General features: G+C 58.1%; 5 protein-coding genes across 5 annotated transcripts; all 5 read right to left on the bottom strand.

Annotated features, from left to right (window-relative positions):
* Positions 1 to 1,188: 1,188 nt before the first annotated feature.
* On the bottom strand, positions 1,189 to 3,135 carry LMJF_35_5050 (conserved hypothetical protein; the record flags this gene model as incomplete). Its single annotated transcript, XM_003722850.1, has 1 exon — positions 1,189 to 3,135. One exon carries the CDS (start codon positions 3,133 to 3,135, stop codon positions 1,189 to 1,191), a length of 1,947 nt encoding a protein of 648 aa, XP_003722898.1.
* Positions 3,136 to 6,242: 3,107 nt separating this feature from the next.
* PABP1 (polyadenylate-binding protein 1) lies at positions 6,243 to 7,925 on the bottom strand (the record flags this gene model as incomplete). Its single annotated transcript, XM_003722849.1, has 1 exon — positions 6,243 to 7,925. One exon carries the CDS (start codon positions 7,923 to 7,925, stop codon positions 6,243 to 6,245), a length of 1,683 nt encoding a protein of 560 aa, XP_003722897.1.
* A 1,487-nt stretch (positions 7,926 to 9,412) lies between these two features.
* Positions 9,413 to 11,011, bottom strand: LMJF_35_5030 (conserved hypothetical protein; the record flags this gene model as incomplete). The annotated part of the gene is made up of 1 exon (XM_003722848.1): positions 9,413 to 11,011. One exon carries the CDS (start codon positions 11,009 to 11,011, stop codon positions 9,413 to 9,415), a length of 1,599 nt encoding a protein of 532 aa, XP_003722896.1.
* Positions 11,012 to 11,849: 838 nt separating this feature from the next.
* LMJF_35_5020 (conserved hypothetical protein) lies at positions 11,850 to 14,540 on the bottom strand (the record flags this gene model as incomplete). Its single annotated transcript, XM_003722847.1, has 1 exon — positions 11,850 to 14,540. One exon carries the CDS (start codon positions 14,538 to 14,540, stop codon positions 11,850 to 11,852), a length of 2,691 nt encoding a protein of 896 aa, XP_003722895.1.
* A 3,624-nt stretch (positions 14,541 to 18,164) lies between these two features.
* On the bottom strand, positions 18,165 to 19,343 carry LMJF_35_5010 (putative protein kinase; the record flags this gene model as incomplete). Its single annotated transcript, XM_003722846.1, has 1 exon — positions 18,165 to 19,343. One exon carries the CDS (start codon positions 19,341 to 19,343, stop codon positions 18,165 to 18,167), a length of 1,179 nt encoding a protein of 392 aa, XP_003722894.1.
* Between the last annotated feature and the right edge of the window lie 1,909 nt (positions 19,344 to 21,252).

The following is a 21,252-nucleotide window of genomic DNA, read 5'->3' as shown; positions in this document are numbered from 1 at the left end:
CTCTGTGCTGCCACACCCACACGTGGATTTCCCTCTCCTGCGGATTCACCATCTCAACTGCTTCCTCGGCGCACGATAGCGCACGCATACACACCACCACGAGCAACACTACACACGAGCAGGCCGGTCGCGCGTCGTCGCCACAAAAAAACAACAACAAAATGCAGCACACCTTCCAGCCCCGCGCGTCTTCTTGAGACGTGCACACATCGGCTCTCCCTCTCACCCACCCATCCCCCGAGACAGAGAACGGGGGAGACGAAAAAGCTAAACTCGGCCGCTAAGCAGAAACAAACACTGCCGCATCGTGGGCATGGCCATCTTCCCCAGAGCGAAGGATATCACTCTTCCAATCGAAAACCTTTTTTTTCCTCCGTGTCTCTTCTCCGCCACAGCGCAGGAGATCAAACGCCACTCGAGCCCCGCAGGCGCACAGGCCACACCAGCGTGGTGCGAAGCAGTCGTGGACACACGCGTTGCAGCAGTGCGCTCACTCAGCCATCTGAGAGCACGCCCCTCCCCCCGCCCCTGCCTCGTGCCCTACCAACCTCTCGCTTTCTCCTTCTCTTTGCCCCCACCCCCTCCAGGTCCCGCCTCACAGCCGCTCCCACCACGCCGGTCGCCACCCCTGGTGCATCCCTCCTCGGGGCATAGCTCAGCCTCCCCGCGCCGGCAGGCAGTGCGCGAGGGCCGGGTGAGAGATGCGCCCGGGTCGCTCTGACACGCTGCCCAATCATATGGATGGCGCAGACGTGTGCGCAGTCGCAGGCCGCCCCAGCACAACGCCATCCAGGACCGCGCCGCCGACGTCAGCAGTCGGACATCGCTCCGACCGCCGCTACGTCGTGGGTGCTTGACCCTGTCCGCACCAGAAGAAGTGGGGTGCTGGCATTGGCAGGGGACAGGGGTGCGGTGCCACTTGACCTCCTCCCCCCCCACACACACACACACATAGTGGGGAGGGGAGGTGTACAGGGCCCTGTGATACCGAGCACCGTGAGGTTTGCGCCGCCGTCATCAAGAGAGCAAGGCACAAGTAGGAATAGGAAGAGCGCCATTGTTGTCGTTGGAACGAATGCGAGAATGCAGTAATACCGGTTACCCGTCGATTACGACGCATGGGGAAGAGACGGGTTTGCAGCCTACACGGTGACCACGAGGCAGGTAAAGAAATCTCAGAAGTCCTCTCTACAGTAGCGCCGGTTCACTTGGTGCGGCGTCACGCGACGCTGTCACCGGGTCCTTCAAGGGGCTCGTCTGCGGCGAGGCGACGCGGCTCATCGGGAACTGGTCAGCAGAAACCTCAGACCCCTTGGAAAGCCAGCTCAGTGTCGGCTGCGCGTAACTAGGCGTCGAGTCTACACGGCGGGCACGGGCAGATCCGCGGCGTGGCGAGACGTCCGCTACTGTCGCACTCCCCTCTGTGTGCGCGTATGGCAGATGCAGCGACGGGGTCACAGCACGGTCCGCCTGAGACAGTGCGGTGCCACTAGAGCCACGGCGTTGCAACAACGATGGTGAATGACCGAGCAACACAGCAGGAGAGGGATCGGCTGCGGCAGGGGGTCCAGAGCGGCGGCGAGGGCGGCGTGTTGACGGCGACGCCTTCGCCCGTGCAGGCGGCGCGGCATGGGTAGCTGCGCTGAGGGAAGTAAAGCTGTTGGGGTTTCCAGCCCGCAAAAACTCGGCGAGTCCCGGAATCAGCGACGGATCCTCGTGCACGTGACGGCTCACGGACCCCTCAGCTGAACCTCGCTGCGCGGGTGCGCGCAAGCTGGGATGCTCACCGCCACCTGCGTTGGGCGACGACGAGCGCTGAAGTTGGCCTGCCGCTGTTGTCAGTTGCGCCACAGTGGATGCACTCACGGCGGCCGAAGCGCTTGGCACCTCGGCGATGCGGCGTGAAGACGTGCGCATCGCCCCTGTCTCTGCGCACGCGCCAAACAGCGAATGAGCCGGAGGAGAGGTCAGTCCTTCCATAGGCGCTCTTGTTGCTGGTCCGCGGCGACGGAGACGGCGCTCCATGATTGCTGACGGTTGACTGACGGCGCACAACACCATAAAGCGGGTTTCGTCGGGCACCGCGACGTTATCCGCCACCTTAGCGGCGGCAAACGTTGGCGAAGCCGCGCCAGGCACACCCACTCGCCGCTCTGCTTCGGATAAAGCATAGAGTGCTGCGTGCGTGCTGGCGAGGGGCGATACGCAATCTAGTGAGTCCTCCGGCATCACATCCTCGTTAGCGGGCGAGCCAGTGGACGTTTGGGCCAGAAGGACTGCCGTCTGTTGTTCGTGCTGTGCTGACTCCGCAGGCTCGGGTGGCATCGCCGGCGGCGCGGGAAGTGCACGGGCATCCCCGGATATCTGTGATTTATCCAGTACGCGCTGCGCCTGCATCAGTACGTCACGTAAGCGGTACAGAGCTGCGTCCACCGTGGGCGCACTGGATACTTCCGGTGCCTGCAACGGGGTGAAAGAAGCCGTTGAGCTCTTTGGCCGTACGAGACGCAGCGATTCCGGCGAGACGGATACCGACGGGCAGTGATCCGACGACGCGAACGCCGTCTTCGCCGGGACTAACGTCGCGGGCGGCACCAACGCAGAGGTGCAACTCTGCCCGCTCTCTGTGCCCCGTGAAGCCGCCGGCGCTGACGTGCTGACGAGTTCAAGAGAGCCGTGCGCATTGCCGTTGATCGCAGCCGCATCTGCGTCGCCGCCCTCAGCGCCGTTAGGCGAGGATGTAGAGGAGTTCGTGGGCGCCTTCACCCACTCTCGAAACACCTCAGTTCCTCTTTCGCGAAGGCCGTCGCTGGACCCGACCGAGAGACGATCCGCCGGCAGCAACGGTGGCAGTGAAGTGGCGGACTTGGCGTCTTGTGGCGTATGCGGACGTGAAGGAAAGTCATCGACCCGGAGACCCCTGTGCACGCGCAAGTTTGCAAGGGCATTCGGCGTCAAGGTTTGGTAGGTATTGTGGACGCCCAAGGCCGATGAAGACGCAGCCGTGGTAAAGGTGGCGGTCAGGTTCTTTGAGGGGCGGAAGACGGTGTGTGTCATGTGCGGCGCATTTGGGAAACGCCGAAATCCCAGCGCCGCGTCTACCTCGGCCTCGTGCCCGTTCGGCACCACCTCCATACAGCTCCCATAGTGCTGTGCGATGTACGGGTTGGAGGTCATGAGTGGGGCGCGCACAAGGCAGCGCTACAAGAACTAAGCACAGACAGAAAGAGAGAGAGAGAGAGACAGCCACGAACACCAGTACGGACAACAAAACGAGCCAGAAAATAAAAGCAACCGAAAGCCGAGACACCTGGGAAACAACAAAGAAGAGAGCACATAAAACAAAAATCGAGAGCGAGAGAAAAAGAGTCGTGGGCCCTCTACGAGCGCAAAGATGGAAAGCGAAGCAACCGAGCTCAAACACGAAGAACAACAACAGAAAAGACACACCTGAGCAAGTTTGTTTTTTTTTTGTATTTCCTATAGTCGTATATATGTATATACGTCAATTGCCGCCGCGCGCTCCACTTCGCTCTCTCCACAGGCGTAGGCGTATGTCGGCCGACGACGATGGCTCGACAAGAAGAGAGCCGAGAAGGCGGGAGACAAAGCAGAGCAGAGATGAAACGAACACGACGTATCGATGGCAAGGAGAACGAGGCACGCACGTCTGCTCGGACCTCCCCGCCCTCTCCTGCCTAAGCACTCTTACAGTAAAAGGAGGTGGTGGTGGGGAGGGGGGGGGGAGGAAACACGCAGCGAGCGGAGCTCTACACTTACGGCTGCGCGCTGGGGTGCAGTGCGAATACACAGCGCACTTGTGTGCTGTGGAGGTGGAAAGGCAATCGATGGTGTATGAGCAGAAGCGAAAGAGAGGGAAAACAACCAAAGGAGGGCGGCGTATGGGAACGCTCGGCGAAAGCAGCATCGAAATGGGAGACAACAAATCACAAAAGAAAGAACAATGGCAAAGCGCTCACACACCAAAAAAAAACGACAAAAAAGAGAGGAGACAAGTCTCTATGGCACTCACAAGTTTTTATCCCTTGCCCTCCTTCCCCTCTGTCATTCGTGACCGGATAAGAGGGCCGGCGGTGTGTAGGCGGTGCGCTCTTTCCCTGAGATGTACGTTCCTCAGCCTTCTGACCGCTGATACGTCTGCCAACCACGAAATAACTTTTTGAGTTTGTTGTCTTGTTCTGTTTTTTCTTGCCTTTGAGCGAACCCCTCCCCCTTCTCCCCACAAAAGAAATGATATGGGTCGCCTTTGACACGAGTCGGCCGCCAAATGAGATGTGTGTGACTCCTGTACTTCGTGAGTTCAAGTGAGCCAAAGAGAGAGAGGATTGCAGGTAAGTCTGTGAAAGCTGGAAAAAAAAACTTGCTCACTGCTCGACGAGGGACTAGACACGTGCAGCAGCTGCCTCACTTTTGCTTCTATACTTGTATATGAACCTTGATCTGGTTGCCTTTCCTCCTCGCTACGGCTGTGGAAAAGAAGCAGCGCGACGGGAAAAATATAAGAGAGAGAGAGAGAGACAACATGTGATGGGGTTTTGGGGTGCGTGAAAGGGCTCCCACACGAAGCGTGCGAGAACCGTGGAGAAGAAGAGTCGGTGGTGGAGGAAGGCAGATGGATACGTCCCTCGTGACGGCGAGAGAGGTCAAAAAGAGGTGCGCTATTGCGAGTCGGGGGAGGCGGCGCACGCCGCTTCACAGCAGGCCGCCCCACTCGTTCGCACAAGCACAGCAGACGGAGGAGCTCTGACGAGCACCCCGGGCAGGCACCTTGGGCGAGTAACCCTTGCATGCCAGAGCAGCAGTCGCAACCGCATGCGAGAAGCAGGCACACCCGTTTGGCTCGCGATCCGTGCGCGCCTCGAGCAGGAGCGAATGTCACCGCCGCCCCCCCCCACACACACACACCTTTGTTTCTCCGGCAGCGAAAGGAATGGGGCTGCCCTGCGCCGTCTTCGCTTCCATTTATCCGCTTATGGGGTTGGTATCGTGACCGTTTTCTTGTTCGTGCGTTAAGTAGGCTTATCAGAAACGATTAGGGAGGAACGTACAAAAAAAAAATGGAACAAATGAGAGGGGCACCCGCGAAGGCGGAGGACAGCGCAGAAAGGAGAGAGGGAGAACACAGAGGGAGAGAACAGGCCGAGAAAACAAAAGGAAGGCGCACGCACGCATTGAAACAAAAGGCGAAAAAAAAAACAGAAGAACGAAACTGTCGACTGAACGAACAAAAAACGAAGAGGAAGAGCGAAGGGCCAAACGACAAGGCAGGGTCACAAACAAAACAAAACGAAAGCCCGTGCACACCACACGTGACATACACGACAGACGCTACGCTGTTTCCAACGCTCGCTCGGCCTCGTGCTTGATCGTCCTCTGCCGCTTTACCTCCTTTCACAACCTTCTTCGTTTTGTAAAATTTTTCTCTTTGTTTTCGGTGACTTCCTTTTTTTTTGCTTTCTTGTGTTCCTTCGGCTTGTCCACGTGCTCATCAGCCGCAGTTTTAGGAGCATCTCGTTATCGTACCCGCCAACGCTCTCCTCGCCCTCCGTCACCCTTACACGAATTTGCTTCCTCCTTTTTTCTTCTGTGCATCACTGCTGCTCTCACCACACAGCCCATGCACACCTACAAAAGGCAGGCTGTGGAAGGGAAGGGTCACCTTGACGAAAACAGGGGGCTGGAGACAGACATGACCGCGAGAAGGAAAAATGATGGGCACGAAACGAAAAGGAAAAGATGGAGAGGGAGAGGAAGCACAGCGCCATGACTTACGCGCCTCTTATCTGACTTAATCACGCATCCTTCATCCGTAAACGGAACTGGATCGTGGGTGGTGGTGGGAGTGTGGTAGGGGGGCCACCAACATCATGAGAGAAACCAAAGGAGCGGAAGGTGGCCTACAGCACTTCAGAATTGTGTGAGCAACAAAAAAAAATGCAATCCTAGTCATCCGTGAGGCCTTCCGCTCCCTCTCCTGATCAGCATCAACAACACGAGCACAACGTCAACCTTCACGCATACATAGACAGACACACAAAGCCGCCCACCTAGCCCCTCTCTCTCACGGCCTGATAGCGAACAGACTCGTGAGAGGGATAAGATGGCGGAAAAGAAGAGAAGGGGTCCATAGTCTGAGAACTGCTGAGGTGAGGCGCGGCATGCGAGAGCGCAAGCTTTTCCTCTGCTCAGGCTTGACACAACGGCGCCTGCTGGCTTCTCGCTTACGCCGTCTGATGCGCCTTGAGCACGCATAGCGCCTCTGTCACGCGCTCCTCGAGTCGCTTCTGGTCGTTGAGCAACTCGTACGCCTCCTTGGGTTTCATCTCGAGGAACATACCCGTGATCTTCGGCGCCAGCTCTGGCGCAATCTCGTACACCTTTAGGAAGAGACGGTCACCCAAGGCGGCGCGCTGCTCCTGGGGCGACATGCTTTCGAGTTCCTGTGGTGTGATCGGCGGCAGCGGCGGCGTCTCGGGGACATCGCCAGGGGAGTGCTTCGGCGTCGCTTGCACGAAACCGACTGCCGACGGCGTGGCGAAACCCTGTGGCTGCGCCGGCGCCTGCGGCTGCTGTGGTGATGGCATCGGCATCGGATGGCCCTGCGCGCGACCACCCAGCTGCTGGCGACCACCGCGGCCACGCATCGGACGGCCCTGGCTGCCGACAAACGGCATCGGCTGGTGCATCTGACGCATCATCATCTGCAGGCGCTGCTGGAACTGCAGGCGCAGCATTGTGTAGCGCTGATCGCGGCGTTGGGCAATGTTCACGATGAGGGGCTTGCCGTTCAGCATGCGACCATTCATCTCGCGCAGAGCGGCGTTGGCCTCGTCGGCGTTCGAAAAACTCACGAAACCGAAGCCGCGGCTCACCCCACTCTCGCTCACCATCACACGGCAGCTCTTGACCTCGCCATACTCCTTGAAGAGCTCGAGCAGGTCCGCGCCCGTGAACTCAGGGTCGAAGTTGCGCACGTACAGGTTGTTACCAAGGGCTTGGTGCTGCATGTACTTCTGTCGAAGGGCAATGAGGCGCTCGCTGCGCGGCTGGGCGCGCTGTACGTACAGCTTCTCACCAGGTGCCGTGATGCCGTCGATGTGATGGTCGTGCATCGCTTCAACCGCCTTGACGGCGTCGTCGTGCTTTTCGAAGTTGCAGAAGGCGAACACGCGGCCGCTCTTGTCCTTGCAGGCTGCAGCGGACGTGATGCCGCCAAACTTTGCGAAGAACTTCTCGATGACGTCCTTGTTCACGGTCGGCAGCACCTGCTTGATATACACGTTCGTGAAGTTGGCCACGAGCGCGGCAAGGCGTGCATTGCGGCGAATGAAGTTGGCCACGTAGAGCGCCTTCTTGTCCTCTGAGGCGTGATCGGCAGCGCCGTTCATCTTCACAATAGCGTCCTTGGCGGACGTCTCGTCTTTGAAGTGAACGAAGCCGTAGCCGCGGCTCTTGCCCTCCTCGTCCTGCATTACCTTGCAGGAGAGAATCGAGCCGAACTTGGTGAAGATGTCGTGCAGGCTCTTGCTGTCCACATCCTTCTCCAGGTTCTTCACGAAAACGTTGCCGTTGCCGCTGTAGCGGAGGGCGGGGTCGCGCTGCTGCCACATAAGGCGTACGCATTTGTCACCGACACGCTTGAAGTTCATGGACTCGATCGCCTTCTCCGCGCTGTCGTGGTTGTCGAAGTTGACGTAGCCATAGCCCAGCGAGCGCTGCGTGATGATGTCGCGGCAAACACGCACGTTCAGGATGGTGCCGAACGGCTTGAAGAGCTCCACCAGCTGCGGCTCGTTGATGGTGGCGTCAAGGTCGCCAACGTAGATGGAAGCGATCTGCATCGGCTTGTCCATCTGCGGCTGATGCGCCACCGGGGCAGCAGCTTCCTGGACAGCAGCAGCCATTTGAGTGAAATAAAGAGAATGAAATGAAAACGGAAAAGAAAGAACACGAAGCGACAGCGCTGCTTTCGTTTTCTTTCACGTTGTGTGTGAGCGGCGAAAGCGTGTGCGTGTGTGTGCTTGTGTGGCGGTGAGTGGGTGGGGAGTGTTGTTGTTGTTGTTTTCTTTTCGTGATAGAAAGAATGGCGTGTTGACGCGTGAAATCAGAAATAAAAGAAATGAGCGAGCGACGTGGGAGGGCCAAATGCTGTCGCGCTGACGGCTCCTGTGTGGACGCGAGGGGAACAGTGCGGGGAAAGAACGGCGGCGCCGCAGTCGTATACCAAACCGCATATGCGGGTGCACATGAGTCGAAGACGCGCATCGGGTTGGCATCAAGCACATACATGTGTGGCGTACGCGCGTGCGAGAAAAGGGCAAACAGTAAAAGAAAAGGGGAAGGGCGAGATAATGGGCAATGCCAGACTGAAGGCGAAGACCGAAGACACGTCAAATCATGCGGAGGAGGGGGGGCATGCAGCACCATGCGCAAGCGGAAACGAGGGCGGGTGCGATAGGGGCCTCATTAACTCTTTCATTTCTTTCACTGCGTGAATGCGGCGCACACAACATCTGTGTAGTTCCAGCACACACGCCCTTCTGCTTCCGGGGTTCTCCTCTATGTGCGTAGGTGTGTGGGCGTGTGTTTTTTGTTGCCTTCGCCTGCGTGTTGGTCTTGTGTGCCGCCGGGCATTCTCACCCAGCGCGTCGCCTATCTTTTCCGCGAAAAACGTGGAGTGAACACAAGGCGTAGAGAAAAAAGCAAACAAGAACGAGAACATATATGCAGGTGCGGTTGCAGGCCGTGACTCGGACGCCTCTGCGATTCGGCGACTGAATAGCGCGGCTGTGGCCTCACACCAATCGCGCTGGAAGCCATGCACAGTTTATAGAGGCAGCTGAAAACGAAGAGAGAGAGAGAGAAAAGGAAACGACATGAAAGTGGAGGCAAACAAGAAAACGAAAGCGGTGGCCGCTGCTGCGTGTCTGTGTATCGGGAGAGTAAGGTGGGAAAGCCGCACTGGGGTGGCGTCAAGATAGATGGGGTGAAACAAACAACAGATACAAAGAGAGGGAGAGAGAGACAGAGAGAGAGCCATCACGCTCATCACAGACGGGGGTGCGAGGGCAGGAAGTAGTATGCCATGCCGCGCGCGCTGACGCTTTCATGCTAGGAGGTCAGCGGAGTGACAGAAACAAACAAACAAACAAAAAAAAAGAAGTCATCTACAAAACAAAAAAAAAGGAAAGACAGAACATTTCAGGAAGCGAGGAAAAAGGAGCAGGCGCAAAGTAAACGGGATAGGGACTAGTGAAAACCGCGCGCGCGAGAGGGGGGCTGTGGGTGGGGGAGCAAGACGCATGTGGAGCACACGAGTGCACCAAAAGTCGCGTTCCCTTCAAAACAACTGCGGTCATGCGCACCGTCGCAGGTCAACACGTCAAAGTTGCTACTCGGCAGCAGTAGGGAGGACTTCGTAGGCGTACCTGGCGAAAGATGCCTCCGCCTGTGATGGTAGCGCATCGATAATGTCAATGGGACGCACTGTGTCCACAGCCCCAAGCAGCCCACTTGTATGCGCTTCATAGCGTCCCCACAGGAACTTCAAAAACTGCTCGCGATGTAGGAGAGCGGCGTGGTGGCTACCCGAATTCTCCTCCGGGTGCCACACGAGTCGAATTGTCTCAGAGCGCAGTTTCTCCATGGCAGCAAGGGTCAGCACGGCGGCGCTGCACGTCACCACAAAGGACTGGAGCAGCGCAACGAGGCGACTCTTCTCCTGCTGCACCGCCTGTCGAGCCGCCTCATGAGACCAGATACTACCGAGCATCAACGAATACAGGTGGGGGGACTCGACAAGCTGATGCAATCGCGCGGCGGATCCAGAGGGGCCTCCGAATACCTCCGCAAGCAGCGGTGTGCGCATCGCCCTCTCTCCGGCACCTTGCGGCGTCGACGGCGCTGTTGAGGGGGAGTGGGCGGGCACGACAGCGGCTCTGTCTTCTGCACTATTGTGCCGCAGCAAAGCGGAGCGGCATCGATTGCGCCACTCTAACTTGTCCTCCAGTTCACCCTGCAGCTTGAGGCGCTGATGCTCGAAGCTGTGGCGCAGCCGCTCCAAGTTATCACGGCGAATACGCGCAGAGCCTAGGACCGGGACCAGCGAGGAAGGTGTCGGCTTGACAGGAGAGACCACTGCATCCTTCAGCAAGCGATAGCTCTGAATCGGTTCGGCAAGCAGACGGTGCCGCCACGGCGGCTGCGCCGCCGCCTCTTCTGCGACGTCCCTACCCGCTGATGCAGCGCAGGGTTCGTCAGGCATCCAGGAAGCGGAGACGGGTCTGAATTTGCTCTGAAGAAGCCGCGCTACGCACGAGTCCGTCGACAGCTGGCCAGCACGGCTCGGCGGCATGCAGAAGGCGGGCATGGTGAGGAGCGACTTCTCCATGCACACCTCTGTCGACCCTTTCGTCAGTACCGCCGCCGTCGCCTTCTTTTCCACCGCTTTTACCCATTCCTTCACTAGCGTGGTGACGCCCAGCGAGGGTGTAGTACTTCTCACAGATTGCCAGCGGCCGCCGCTGCCCCTGCCCTCCGGTCGACGCGGGCAGGGTAGCGCTGCCGCCGTCATGGAAGCGGGCCGTCGATGTTGCCAGCTAACTTGCGGCTCGGGGCTCGGCAGCGACTGCGATGTGTCACACGCGTTTAGCGCGCTTTGTAAACGAGTCAAGTAGTCGTTTCCTGTGACAGTGCTGTCCCTGCTGCGGTGTTCGAGAGCCACAGAACGTGGCGAGATCCGAGATACGGTAATGCGCTCAGTTGATCCTGGCCGAAGAGGTCGGTTGCAGCTCTGTTTCCGCGTGGTCGCCATCATTGCGTGCATCGCAGCAGGTGCATCCAGCTCAAACCCGACAATCTTGCGGTCCGCGTCTGTATCTTGTCTGGTGTCCTGAAGCACCGCCTGCGCCGCGACACCATACGAGGAGGCAACGGTATTGCTACCCTTTGACTTGTGCAGTTGCTGCCGTGCCCGCGAGAAGAACAACATCCCGACTGCCTTGTCGCTGCTGCCCCTTCCTGGAGCGGCAGCACCGCGAGGCAGTGTGGCCCGCGTGCTGTTCGAGCTGCGATTGCTGCTGTGTCGAAGCGCAGAGGACACGTCAGACTCTACCGCATTGGTCATTTCAATCTCGCAGCGCAACATCGTGTTCGAAAAAAGGAAAAGGAGGGGCTTGAGAGCCGGTGGAGATGATGGCAGTGGCGCCGTTACCGCAGCAGTGAGGCTGCGGTACAGCGCGAAACGAGGAAGAGAGCTAACTTCACTTCACAGGGAGGAAGGGATGCACGGGGTGCAGATTGCAGAACGAAAAGAAAGCGACGATACAGCAACGCCGGTGGCGCATACAGACGCATCATATGGGATCCGCAGGGATGGGAGACGTAGAGGGGAGGGGAGGGAACAGTTGTCACTCATGCGCTCAGCCTTTGCGCTGGCGGTGAATCACTCACGCGACGACGGCGGCAGCGGCGGCAACCATCACGGTGGGCGAGATGCAACAGCAATGACAGAAACGTGCCACAGGTCAGCACGCGTGCCGCGCGCTTGCGTGATGGCGGCATCGCGGAGGGGTTGTGCCTCGCCGCCTGCTTGCCACGGTTAGTCGTTGTGTTCCATGTGCTGCTCAGCTTGGAACGGGGTTGTCGTCCACTTTTGCAGTTGCCTTAGGAGACACAAGCTGTGATGATGTGGAGGAGGGAGGGGGTGCAACTCGGGACAACAACCCAGCGCTGCGGAGAGAGGACAGGTGATCAGCGGCATAGGGAGTGCAACGGCAAGGGCATGGACCGGGCACAGCAGAGCTCGCAAAGGCTACGGATGCCATGTGCTATACCTCTGCGGACCTGGTGCTCAGCATTTCCCTGGAAGCGTGCTGCAGCGCTGCGCAGTATCGTAGAAGACGGGTCTCCGTCTCACCTTCTGATGTTTGCCGCTCGAGTGACCTCTGCTGAAAGGTGCACACGGGCGGCGCACGAGCGTCGTCGCGGACTACAGCACCGCGGGTGAGCGTTTGGTCAAGACGATCCACTTCGTGCTCCAGGAGCACTGAAGCAAGCCTGGTCACGGCCCCGGGCGCCCGTTGGAGGAACAAGCACCTGACCGCCGTCTCCGCGTCGTCTTCGAGCAGTGGCCGTCGCTGCATCTGCTCCAGGGTGTCAGTCAAGTAGTTGACGTATGCGGTGTACCACCGGGATGGGGCGAGGCTCATAGCCTCGAGAGCCTCCATCGTGCTCACTGCCAGCGCCGGAGTGCACAAGGAATGCACAGGGCGCGCGTCAATGTCTGCGTGCGCCCACGCCGTCAGAGCCGGTGGTACAGGGCTTACATCTAGCGCAGCGCACGCAGTGACACACTCCTGATATGCGTCTTCCCCGACACACGCTGGCGAATGTGGCGGTACTGCAGAAGGCGGGTGCGTCGGAGAGAGGCCAAGCAGAAGCCGCTCCCGCGCGGTGGTGGACACGGCAATACCAAGCTCAGAGTTCGCCTCCGTCTCGAGCGCCGCGGCGGCGGCGGCCAGCAGCACAGCATAGCGCACGTGCTCCGACGGCTGCCAGTTCGCTGTGTTCCCCATGAGCGGCGACTTCGACACGAGGCACACGAGAGAGGCAAACGACGAATAACAGCTGTAGCGCAGCGCCCGAAGTACCGCTAGCACATCCGCCGCAGTGCTGTCTGACCTCGCATCCACCGCAGCTACCACGCGCATGGCGATGGCTTGCTTCACCGACTGGGAAACTTTCTGTGGGCCAACCACTTGCAGCATGGCGATGAGGCAGCGACCGGCGTCGCTAAGCGTGAAGGCACCGCGCATCATCATCCGAAGCATTACCATTTCCAGAAGTTTGTAGGAGCTCGGCGTGTAGTGACAGCCGGCGAGACCCTCGAGGAGGGCGAGAATGCACGCGGGCTTCTGCGGCTGCTGCAGCGCGACAGCTATTGTGGTCGACATCGCCGTCAGCAGGCGCTCGTAGGTGGACTTAACCTGCTGTTCCGATGTCTTGCCCATTTGCGCTGCCAGCAACGGCAACGCACGTGTCACATCCTCGAGCGTTAACTTGCTTTTGCCGAGGGCTGCCTTCTGGGCGACGTGCCTGAGGAGGTCGCACCGCAGACCCCGCGCGCCAGCTGCCATTCGCTGGTTGGCGCTTTCCAGCCGACTCAGGAGCTCTGCCATTGTCGTGGATGCCGTGGACTGCAGGCCCGCGTACCGAAGTCCCTGCGCGTTCGCGCGGCCGATCTTTTGATGCACGCGCACCTCCGGGTGGTTGTGATCGGCATACAACTGCAAGTCCACGAAGGGAATGTTCTCCGCGTCGCCGCTTAAGAGGGTGGGTGGAGGGCCATCGTGATGGTGCAAAAGGTGGCGGCATCGTGCAAGCACCAGTCGCGTGAAGTGCTGCAGCACGCGTCGACCCTCAGTCGTCGCCGCACGCTCCGGCCTGGACATCACTTCGCTGCCGCCCATCACTTGAAAGAAAGCGGCATTCTGCTCCTGTATCTCAGTCGCGTACCGCAGCAAGACGCACAGTTCTGCTTCATCGACGTTCTCGAGGGCCGCAGCGTCGGAGAAGAGAGAGGCGGGCACGACGCGGCACAACGCGTCGAGCAGCACTTCCCGCACGACGGCGCCATCGGCGTCGCTGAAGCGCAACAGCTCAGAAGCTGCACTATCACCTTTGCCTTCTGGGCAGATCTGCATGACTCCGATCACCCGAACCGCGTCTTTCACGCGAGACAGGACAGGAATCGAGGAGAGCCATGCCTGCACGGAGGCGGCGGCAGCGGTGGCGGACGAGGCCGCCGCATCGCAGCAGGTAGACACGGATGGAGCGAAGGCGACCGACAAGGGCACACCGTGGTTCGCGCACAACGCACCAAGCGATATGAAGCGATGAGCCACGGCGTCCGCCGCATCTCCGGGTGGCTCACCTGCCGCCCCATGTGCAATGTTGTGGAGGAGGCTGGACAGCCCTGCAGCGCGGACACACGAGGCGACGATGCGCACCTCCCTCGACAAGTCCAACGGCGTAAAGTCAGAAGCGTCAGAGGTGTCGAAGGGCCGGTGCTTCCGAGCCCCAAACGTCGAAGCCGCCTCCAACCATGTGAGCGCCTCCATCATGTCCGCAATCGGCAACACCGGCAGCGACTCGTCTGCCAGCGAACATTGCTGTTGACGCTCGCTGTCCTCGACGGATGCAGCTGACGCGTCGCCATCATCCGCTGCAGCGTCCGAGGGCCACAACAGTTCCTTGACGTCCTCGTAGCGATGCCGTATAGCGAGCCAGTGTCGGCGACGGCGCGTCTTTCGATCGAAGAGCTCGTAGTCAGGACCGTTGTTCAGCTCGCTGTACATCATCGACGTCTTCATGCCGCTGGTGTCCATGAGCACATAGTCTTTGCACAGTCGCACAAACGCCTGCTGCAATGCCCGTAGCTGCTCTTGATTCAACTCCACAAGGTCCTCATCGCCGGCAACAGAGGCGGCCGCAAGGCATTCGTCTACTTCGCTTGGCATATCATCGTCGAGATCGCCAACATCACTGAAGCTCGTGTCGATTTCATGCCACCCATCCGTCGCCGCACCCCGCCGCACCACAGGAGGATGGGTGAGTTGCGCCACCGGAATCGAAAAGGTGAAGGTGCGCCCTTTTCGATTCGTGTAGCGGAGCTTCGTGGTGCCAGGAACGTGCTGTGCAATGACGCCGGTACCTACCTGCTTGATGCGAGGATGCTTGTCCGGCGGCGTGGAGAAGCCGAGAGGACTGGCGCGCCCACCGATCGAGACACACCGCTTTGAGGTGAGCGGAGCGTACACTATAGGTGTCAAGGCCCCTGCGCTACCTTGCAAGATTCCACGCGGGCCGCAGTGCATCCTTCCAGCACCGTGATCGCTGAGCACAGTTTACACACCGAAACCGGTGGCAGGATGGCGCGTCGAAGGGAGAGAAGAGAACACAGCACCGAAAACACACACACACACGCACTGTGCCGCGTTGAATGTCGTGCGGCGATCCCATTGAAAGGCGAAAGGGGAAGTAGGGCTCAGTGAAGAGTGGGTGAGAAATGCGACCATAGCGTGTGGAAACACCGCACCTGTGTTCGCGTCGGCAACGCAGTGGGCTGGGATTGAACGACGGCTGACCCGCTGAAGGTTCCGGCCAACATGGATGTGCGCGTGTCCCACTTGTACCCGCGAATGCCGCGGAGGAGAGCAGTCTATTCTCCTTCCTCACTCCGTGAGCATAGACTCGGAAAGAAAGAGAGCCCTTTCACTTTGCCCGTGTCCGCTTCTTTACTTCTTGTCATTCCTTTTCGTTTACGGTCGAGATCGGCGCGCACCTCCGCTGCTCACGTGCGCATGCACAGCAATGGAAGACAAACCCACATAGAGAAAAAAACACGTCTATCGAGAGAAAAAAACAAACAAAATGAGAGGCAAACGGGGTGCGCAGAAGCAGAGAAGCACAGCTGTTAAACCAGCTGATGAATACAGAAAGCCCCCTACAAGCAATCAGAAAACGATAGCGCGCGATGGAGCAAGCGATACACGAACACACACGCTTGAAACCCGAAGAACCTTTGTTTTTAGCCTTCCTCCGTATCCCTTCTCCGCCACAGCGCAGGAGATCAAACGCCACTCGAGCCCCGCAGGCGCACAGGCCACACCAGCGTGGTGCGAAGCAGTCGTGGACACACGCGTTGCAGCAGTGCGCTCACTCAGCCATCTGAGAGCACGCCCCTCCCCCCGCCCCTGCCTCGTGCCCTACCAACCTCTCTCTTTCCCCTTCTCTTTCCCCTTCTCTTTGCCCCCACCCCCTCCAGGTCCCGCCTCACAGCCGCTCCCACCACGCCGGTCGCCACCCCTGGTGCATCCCTCCTCGGGACATGGCTCAGCCTCCCCGCGCCGGCAGGCAGTGCGCGAGGGCCGGGTGAGAGATGCGCCCGGGTCGCTCTGACACGCTGCCCAATCATATGGATGGCGCAGACGTGTGCGCAGTCGCAGGCCGCCCCAGCACAACGCCATCCAGGACCGCGCCGCCGACGTCAGCAGTCGGACATCGCTCCGACCGCCGCTACGTCGTGGGTGCTTGACCCTGTCCGCACCAGAAGAAGTGGGGTGCTGGCATTGGCAGGGGACAGGGGTGAGGTGCCACTTGACCTCCTCCCCCCCACACACACACAGTGGGGAGGGGAGGTGTACAGGGCCCTGTGATACCGAGCACCGTGAGGTTTGCGCCGCCGTCATCAAGAGAGAGCAGAAAGAGGACACAGACAAGCGAAACCAACAACGGGCCGGAAGCACACATGTGAAAAAGAACACGCAAGGGCAAGAAGAAGGGAAAAAGAGAGGGAGATGAGGGGAGAAGGAAACGGGGAAGCACACGCAGACAAAAGGGGCAGCTCCAGATATATATATATATAGAGAGAGAGAGAAAGATATATAGATACGAATATGCACGTGAAATAGGAATTCAACTGAGCGAAGCAAACCGTCGCGTGTGAGGAAAGCTCAGAAGACACCCAAAATAAAATGGGAGAGGGGGGGGGAGGGCGGAAGAAAAAGATGAAGATCCCACAGGACCGAAAAAAAAGAATGACAAAAAAAAGGCACAACACTATCAACAACAAAAGGAAGCTGATGATCCAATACAGGTGCGAAGTGTCTGCTCAAACATACACGTACACATACATGCGCAACGGTATCCGTAAACAAGGCACTTCGATGGTTTTCTCGCCTCTCACGGAGAGCGGGAAGAACGGAATAGCGCAGAACCGAAGCGAAAAAAAAAGCAGCCGAAGTATTAAAACAGACGTAATGCACACAACATATTTTTGGCTGTTGTTGTTGGAGGGGGAGGGGGCCTTCTCGCTCTCACTTTGTCTCTGAAGGTGTGGACGACGAAGGCATAAATTTGGCGAAAGAAGATTGATGCAGAGGAAGAAGAGACGTAGAAAAACGTAGTGGTGACGGAACAGCACACGAAAAAAGCGAGACGAAGGGACTGGCTAATTCTGTCCATTGCCATCGCCACCGGTGCCGTTGCCCCACCCACCTGCTCTTTTCACTCCTTGCTGTGCACAAGGCTTTGAGCATGCACGCACTCGCCTAACCGAAACGTCAGCAGAGGAGGAGGCAGGACGGGGATAAAGGCGACAGGATGCAAGCAGCGAACTGCAGAGATCGTTGAAAAAAGATGTGCCACCCACGGCGCGACAGCGAGACGACATCGGGAAGGGCAACAACAGAGAGGCGCTCGGGGAAAAAAGGCATACGGTGCATTGAGCGACGGGCGCGAGAGAGAAGACGCGACCGTAAGAAGGAACACCCACATGCAAAACGAAGGGGGTCTCAGCAAGGGGCCGAACATCGCTGCAGTCACAGCAGAACAGACGGCCCCTCTTTGTTTTTTTTCGTCTCCCCTCCGCTATCAGACACTGAAAACCACGACGCCATCTAGCCACAGCCGCAGCCGGTTTCCGCGCGAGTGCCGTCTTCCATTTCGCTACAGATTCCAAGAGAGGAGGACACCGCACGGCAGCCACGGTCCCAAAGAAACAACAAAAAAGCAGAAATCTATCAGGCGCAGACCAACCACTGACCAACGAAACACAGTCTAAGTGCAAGGCGCGGACAACTGCACTCCCACGATCACTTGCCCCTGAGCGCACCTCTTCTCCGTCCCCGCCCCTTCCTCAAGGTCCAAAGACGAGTGTATCTGTGCTAGCCTCACTCGCGCGCGCACCCGGCGACACCGCGCCGAGTTTTCTCGGGCCATTCGCGGCCGTCCACCAGCTCTTTTCATTCAGGAAAACGGCTTTCTCAGCACAACATGGTACTGGCAGATGAGATACAAACATACACGAGACGTGGGCCGCCACCCAACCTCTTGTCGATGATTGGACTGGTGACGTACAGCAACGAAGAGAACTGCGGCACATGAGGAGGAAGCCGACGTGGAGGAAGCGCGACAGCGCCTGCTCACGGCGCATGGGCGCCAGGGTTAGGGGAAGGGACGAAAGCAAGGCGTCAAAGCGAAGTGCAGACATGGGCATAGAAACCCGGGCACCCCTCTCACCAAAAAAAAACGTGCGCCAGAAACGGCGAGCGTGCACACGACAGTGCCTTCAGTGGACACCGCTATATCAGCTTTGGTAGGCTTCGCGCGACTAGATCGTCACCCGAAGCGGATGTTGCGGCCGCTCCGTGAACTTGGTGCAGCGTGCTCTGGTTGGGGACCAGCGTGCAGGACTTCGTCGGCGACTTCCCGTCAATCACCGGTAGCTTGCGGCTTGCGGTCAGCGTGCTGTTCAGCGAGGGCATCCCGTTGGTGGTTTTGCGAGGGCTGCTGCCGAGACCTATCGAGGCGTGCGCATCATCCGTGACAGTCGTCGGTCTGCTGATGCTGGCACTGTGCTTAAGGCGGTGGCTCTTCTTGTCAGCTTCGCGCAGCTTACTAAAGTACGCGTGCCGCAGTGCCTCCTTCGCAGTGCAGCGCTGCTCCTCGTCATACGTGAGCAGCTTCTTCATCAAGTCTAAGGCTTCCGCAGAGACGTGGGGCAGCAGCTTCCCGAGCCCGGTGCCTTGCTTTTTGGGAAAGTCGTAGTCCATATGCGTGCCGAACTTTTTCAAGCGTTCGAGAATCTCGGTTGGTGGAGTACCCAAGACATTGTGAATGCGGTGAACCTGGTCCAGTTCGTTGCTGCCAGGAAAAAGGGGGAAGAGGGCGATGATCTCGAAGAAGACGCACCCCGCGCTCCACAAGTCCATCTTGTAGTTGTAGTAACCATCCGTCAGCAGGCACTCGGGGGCGCGGTACCACCGCGTGGAGATGTACTCCGTGAGCGGCAACTTCGAGTAGACGCCCTTGCACGAGCCGAAGTCGGCAATCTTGAGATGACCCTCGGCGTCGATGAGAAGGTTCTCCGGCTTGATGTCGCGGTGGAAGACACCGATGCGGTGAGCGTGGTCGAGCCCCTTCAACAGCTGATACATGTATGATCGAACCTTCTCCTCGCCCAGGTACTGCTTCCTCCCTTTGATGAGCTCGTAGAGACTCATATCCATCAACTCCAAGACAAGCGCGAGGCGGCCAGTGCTACGGTCAAAGAGCACCTCTACCAGGTCAACAATGTTCGGGTGCGGTTGCAGGCGCCGTACCGCTTGAATCTCACGAAGCCGGTTCACCTGCTCTTTGGACTTGAAGGCCTTCTTCATGCACTTAATTGCTACATACTGCTGTGTCTTGATGTCCTGCGCACGAAGCACCTCGCTGAAGGTGCCCTCACCCTTCTTGCCTAAGATTTGATACTTCTGCATCGCGGGTCCCCCACTGTGCACACCACTGAGGAGAAGTGGAGGACACGAAAACGGAAGAAACAGAAAGAGGCACCAACACTACGGAACAGCACAAGAAAAAAAAAGAGATAGAGAGAGAGAGGCGCGCGAGAAAAGAGAGAGAACAGCATTGGCCGAAAGCAAAACAGCGAGTGCGATCTTTTGTCTCTGTGGCACCTGCCACGTGGCTCCCTCGCAAGCTCTACCCCTCCCCAAGCTCTCAGCAGCAGCGTTGCGTAAGACAGTAGGAGAGACGGGTGAAGCGAAGAAAACCAAGCTGAAGGAAGATAGTACTTTGGCGCGCTCCGTGTGGAGTGCTGAAACCACCGTAGAAGCGTGAGCTCTGTGGATGTTGGTGAACGAAAAGGCAGAGAGAGTGACGACGTCGGCGAAGCTAGTTGGAAGAAACACAAAGAAGGCAATTATTGTAAGAGGCAGAGAGAGAGAGAGAGCGCGCAGGAAACAATACAAGAAGATGGGTGTAGGCACGTACTGGGAAGGACGCGAGAATTCGATCTGTATTTCGGGCCTCTCAATGCTATCCCGGTATGGTTCGCATAATACGTAACAGCCGCGTCGGTTTCTGTGGGTGTGTAGGGATGGGGTCGCAGGATGCAAGAAGAGGTGAGTCATAAGTTTCGGGAAAGGGTGAATAATAATAATAACGATGAACGCAGAGTGGGAAAAGGAGAGAGCGAGAACAAAAAAGAAGAGTGACGGTGGAGGAAGAGAAAGTGCAGAGAGCCACAGATGGAAACCGGCAAAGCTGAGGCCAAGACTGCCCCGTAGCAACGCGACACGGCTGCATGGGACTGATACGCTGCCCGTTGTGCAAGTCTCGTGCCGGATCGCTGGCCGCATGAAAGCAATGGCGCCACACGAGGTGACCCTCCATGCTGCACCTCACACGTCCTTAGGGTCGAGTAGGCTCCCCTTGTATGCTCGCCAGAGCGCCTTTCAGTTTCTCGAACTCCGCGCGTGCGTCGGCGGTACAGAGTTGTGAGTGGTTTGGTTGTTGTGGAGAGGCCGCAGGAAACGTGCAAGGCACGGTCCAAATACGTTTTGTCTTCGAGGCGGTAAAAGGTGCGGGCCAATGCTAAACGTGTAAACACAAACGAGATCGAAAAGAGAGAGAGAGACATTACAAAAAAAAAACGGCAGGGGGGGGGAACAGGAAAACCGAAGAGGCAACAGCACAAAAAAAAAGGAGAGAAGGAGCGGGTTAGCTAGCGCGTAAAGGGAAGTGCGTGTGTGTGTGTGTGTGTGTGTGTCTTTTGTTCACTTCTGGTTCTTGTCGTTCTCTCTCTCTTTATGTTTTTCCTTTTTTTCTTCGGCTCCCGTTGCTGCAGGTGCAACTGCGCATACAAGAACAGCAAGCGAAAAGAAGGTGCAGAAATGGTGCTCGCTGCCCAGAAAACAGCACCTGGGGCAGGGACACCCCCACCCCCCATCCCATACACACACACACACACCGCAAACCCAAGCTGCAGCTGCGCGCACACACCTACACTCGGACACATACGCGTAAACACTGCCGCACGAGTTCATATGCACGGAGGGAGGAATGGAGAGTGATCCACAAGAGGCCAGGTAAGATAAACAAAGAGAAAATCGAAAATTGACCTGTCAGCCGTCTCTTCGCTTTCTTACTTCCTCTTTTCAATTGAAGACGCGGTCAAGCAAAAAGAGCGATGCAGATGAGAGTTGCGCAGCGTGACCTGGTGTACATACACACACACACACACACACACATCGGTTCGCTTCTCTCGTCTCACGCTTGCCCTCGGCAGCTCAGCATGTCGTCTTCTTTTGACCCTGTCCCACCGCCTCATTGCCGCGTAAGAGTGCTAGAGCACTGCGCGCCACTGTCAAACCTGCCTGCAGTGATACA

Source organism: Leishmania major, chromosome 35, assembly GCF_000002725.2.
Source record: "Leishmania major strain Friedlin complete genome, chromosome 35".
In the NCBI taxonomy this organism is placed as follows: domain Eukaryota; phylum Euglenozoa; class Kinetoplastea; order Trypanosomatida; family Trypanosomatidae; genus Leishmania; species Leishmania major.
This window is presented reverse-complemented; position numbering and strand designations above follow the sequence as displayed.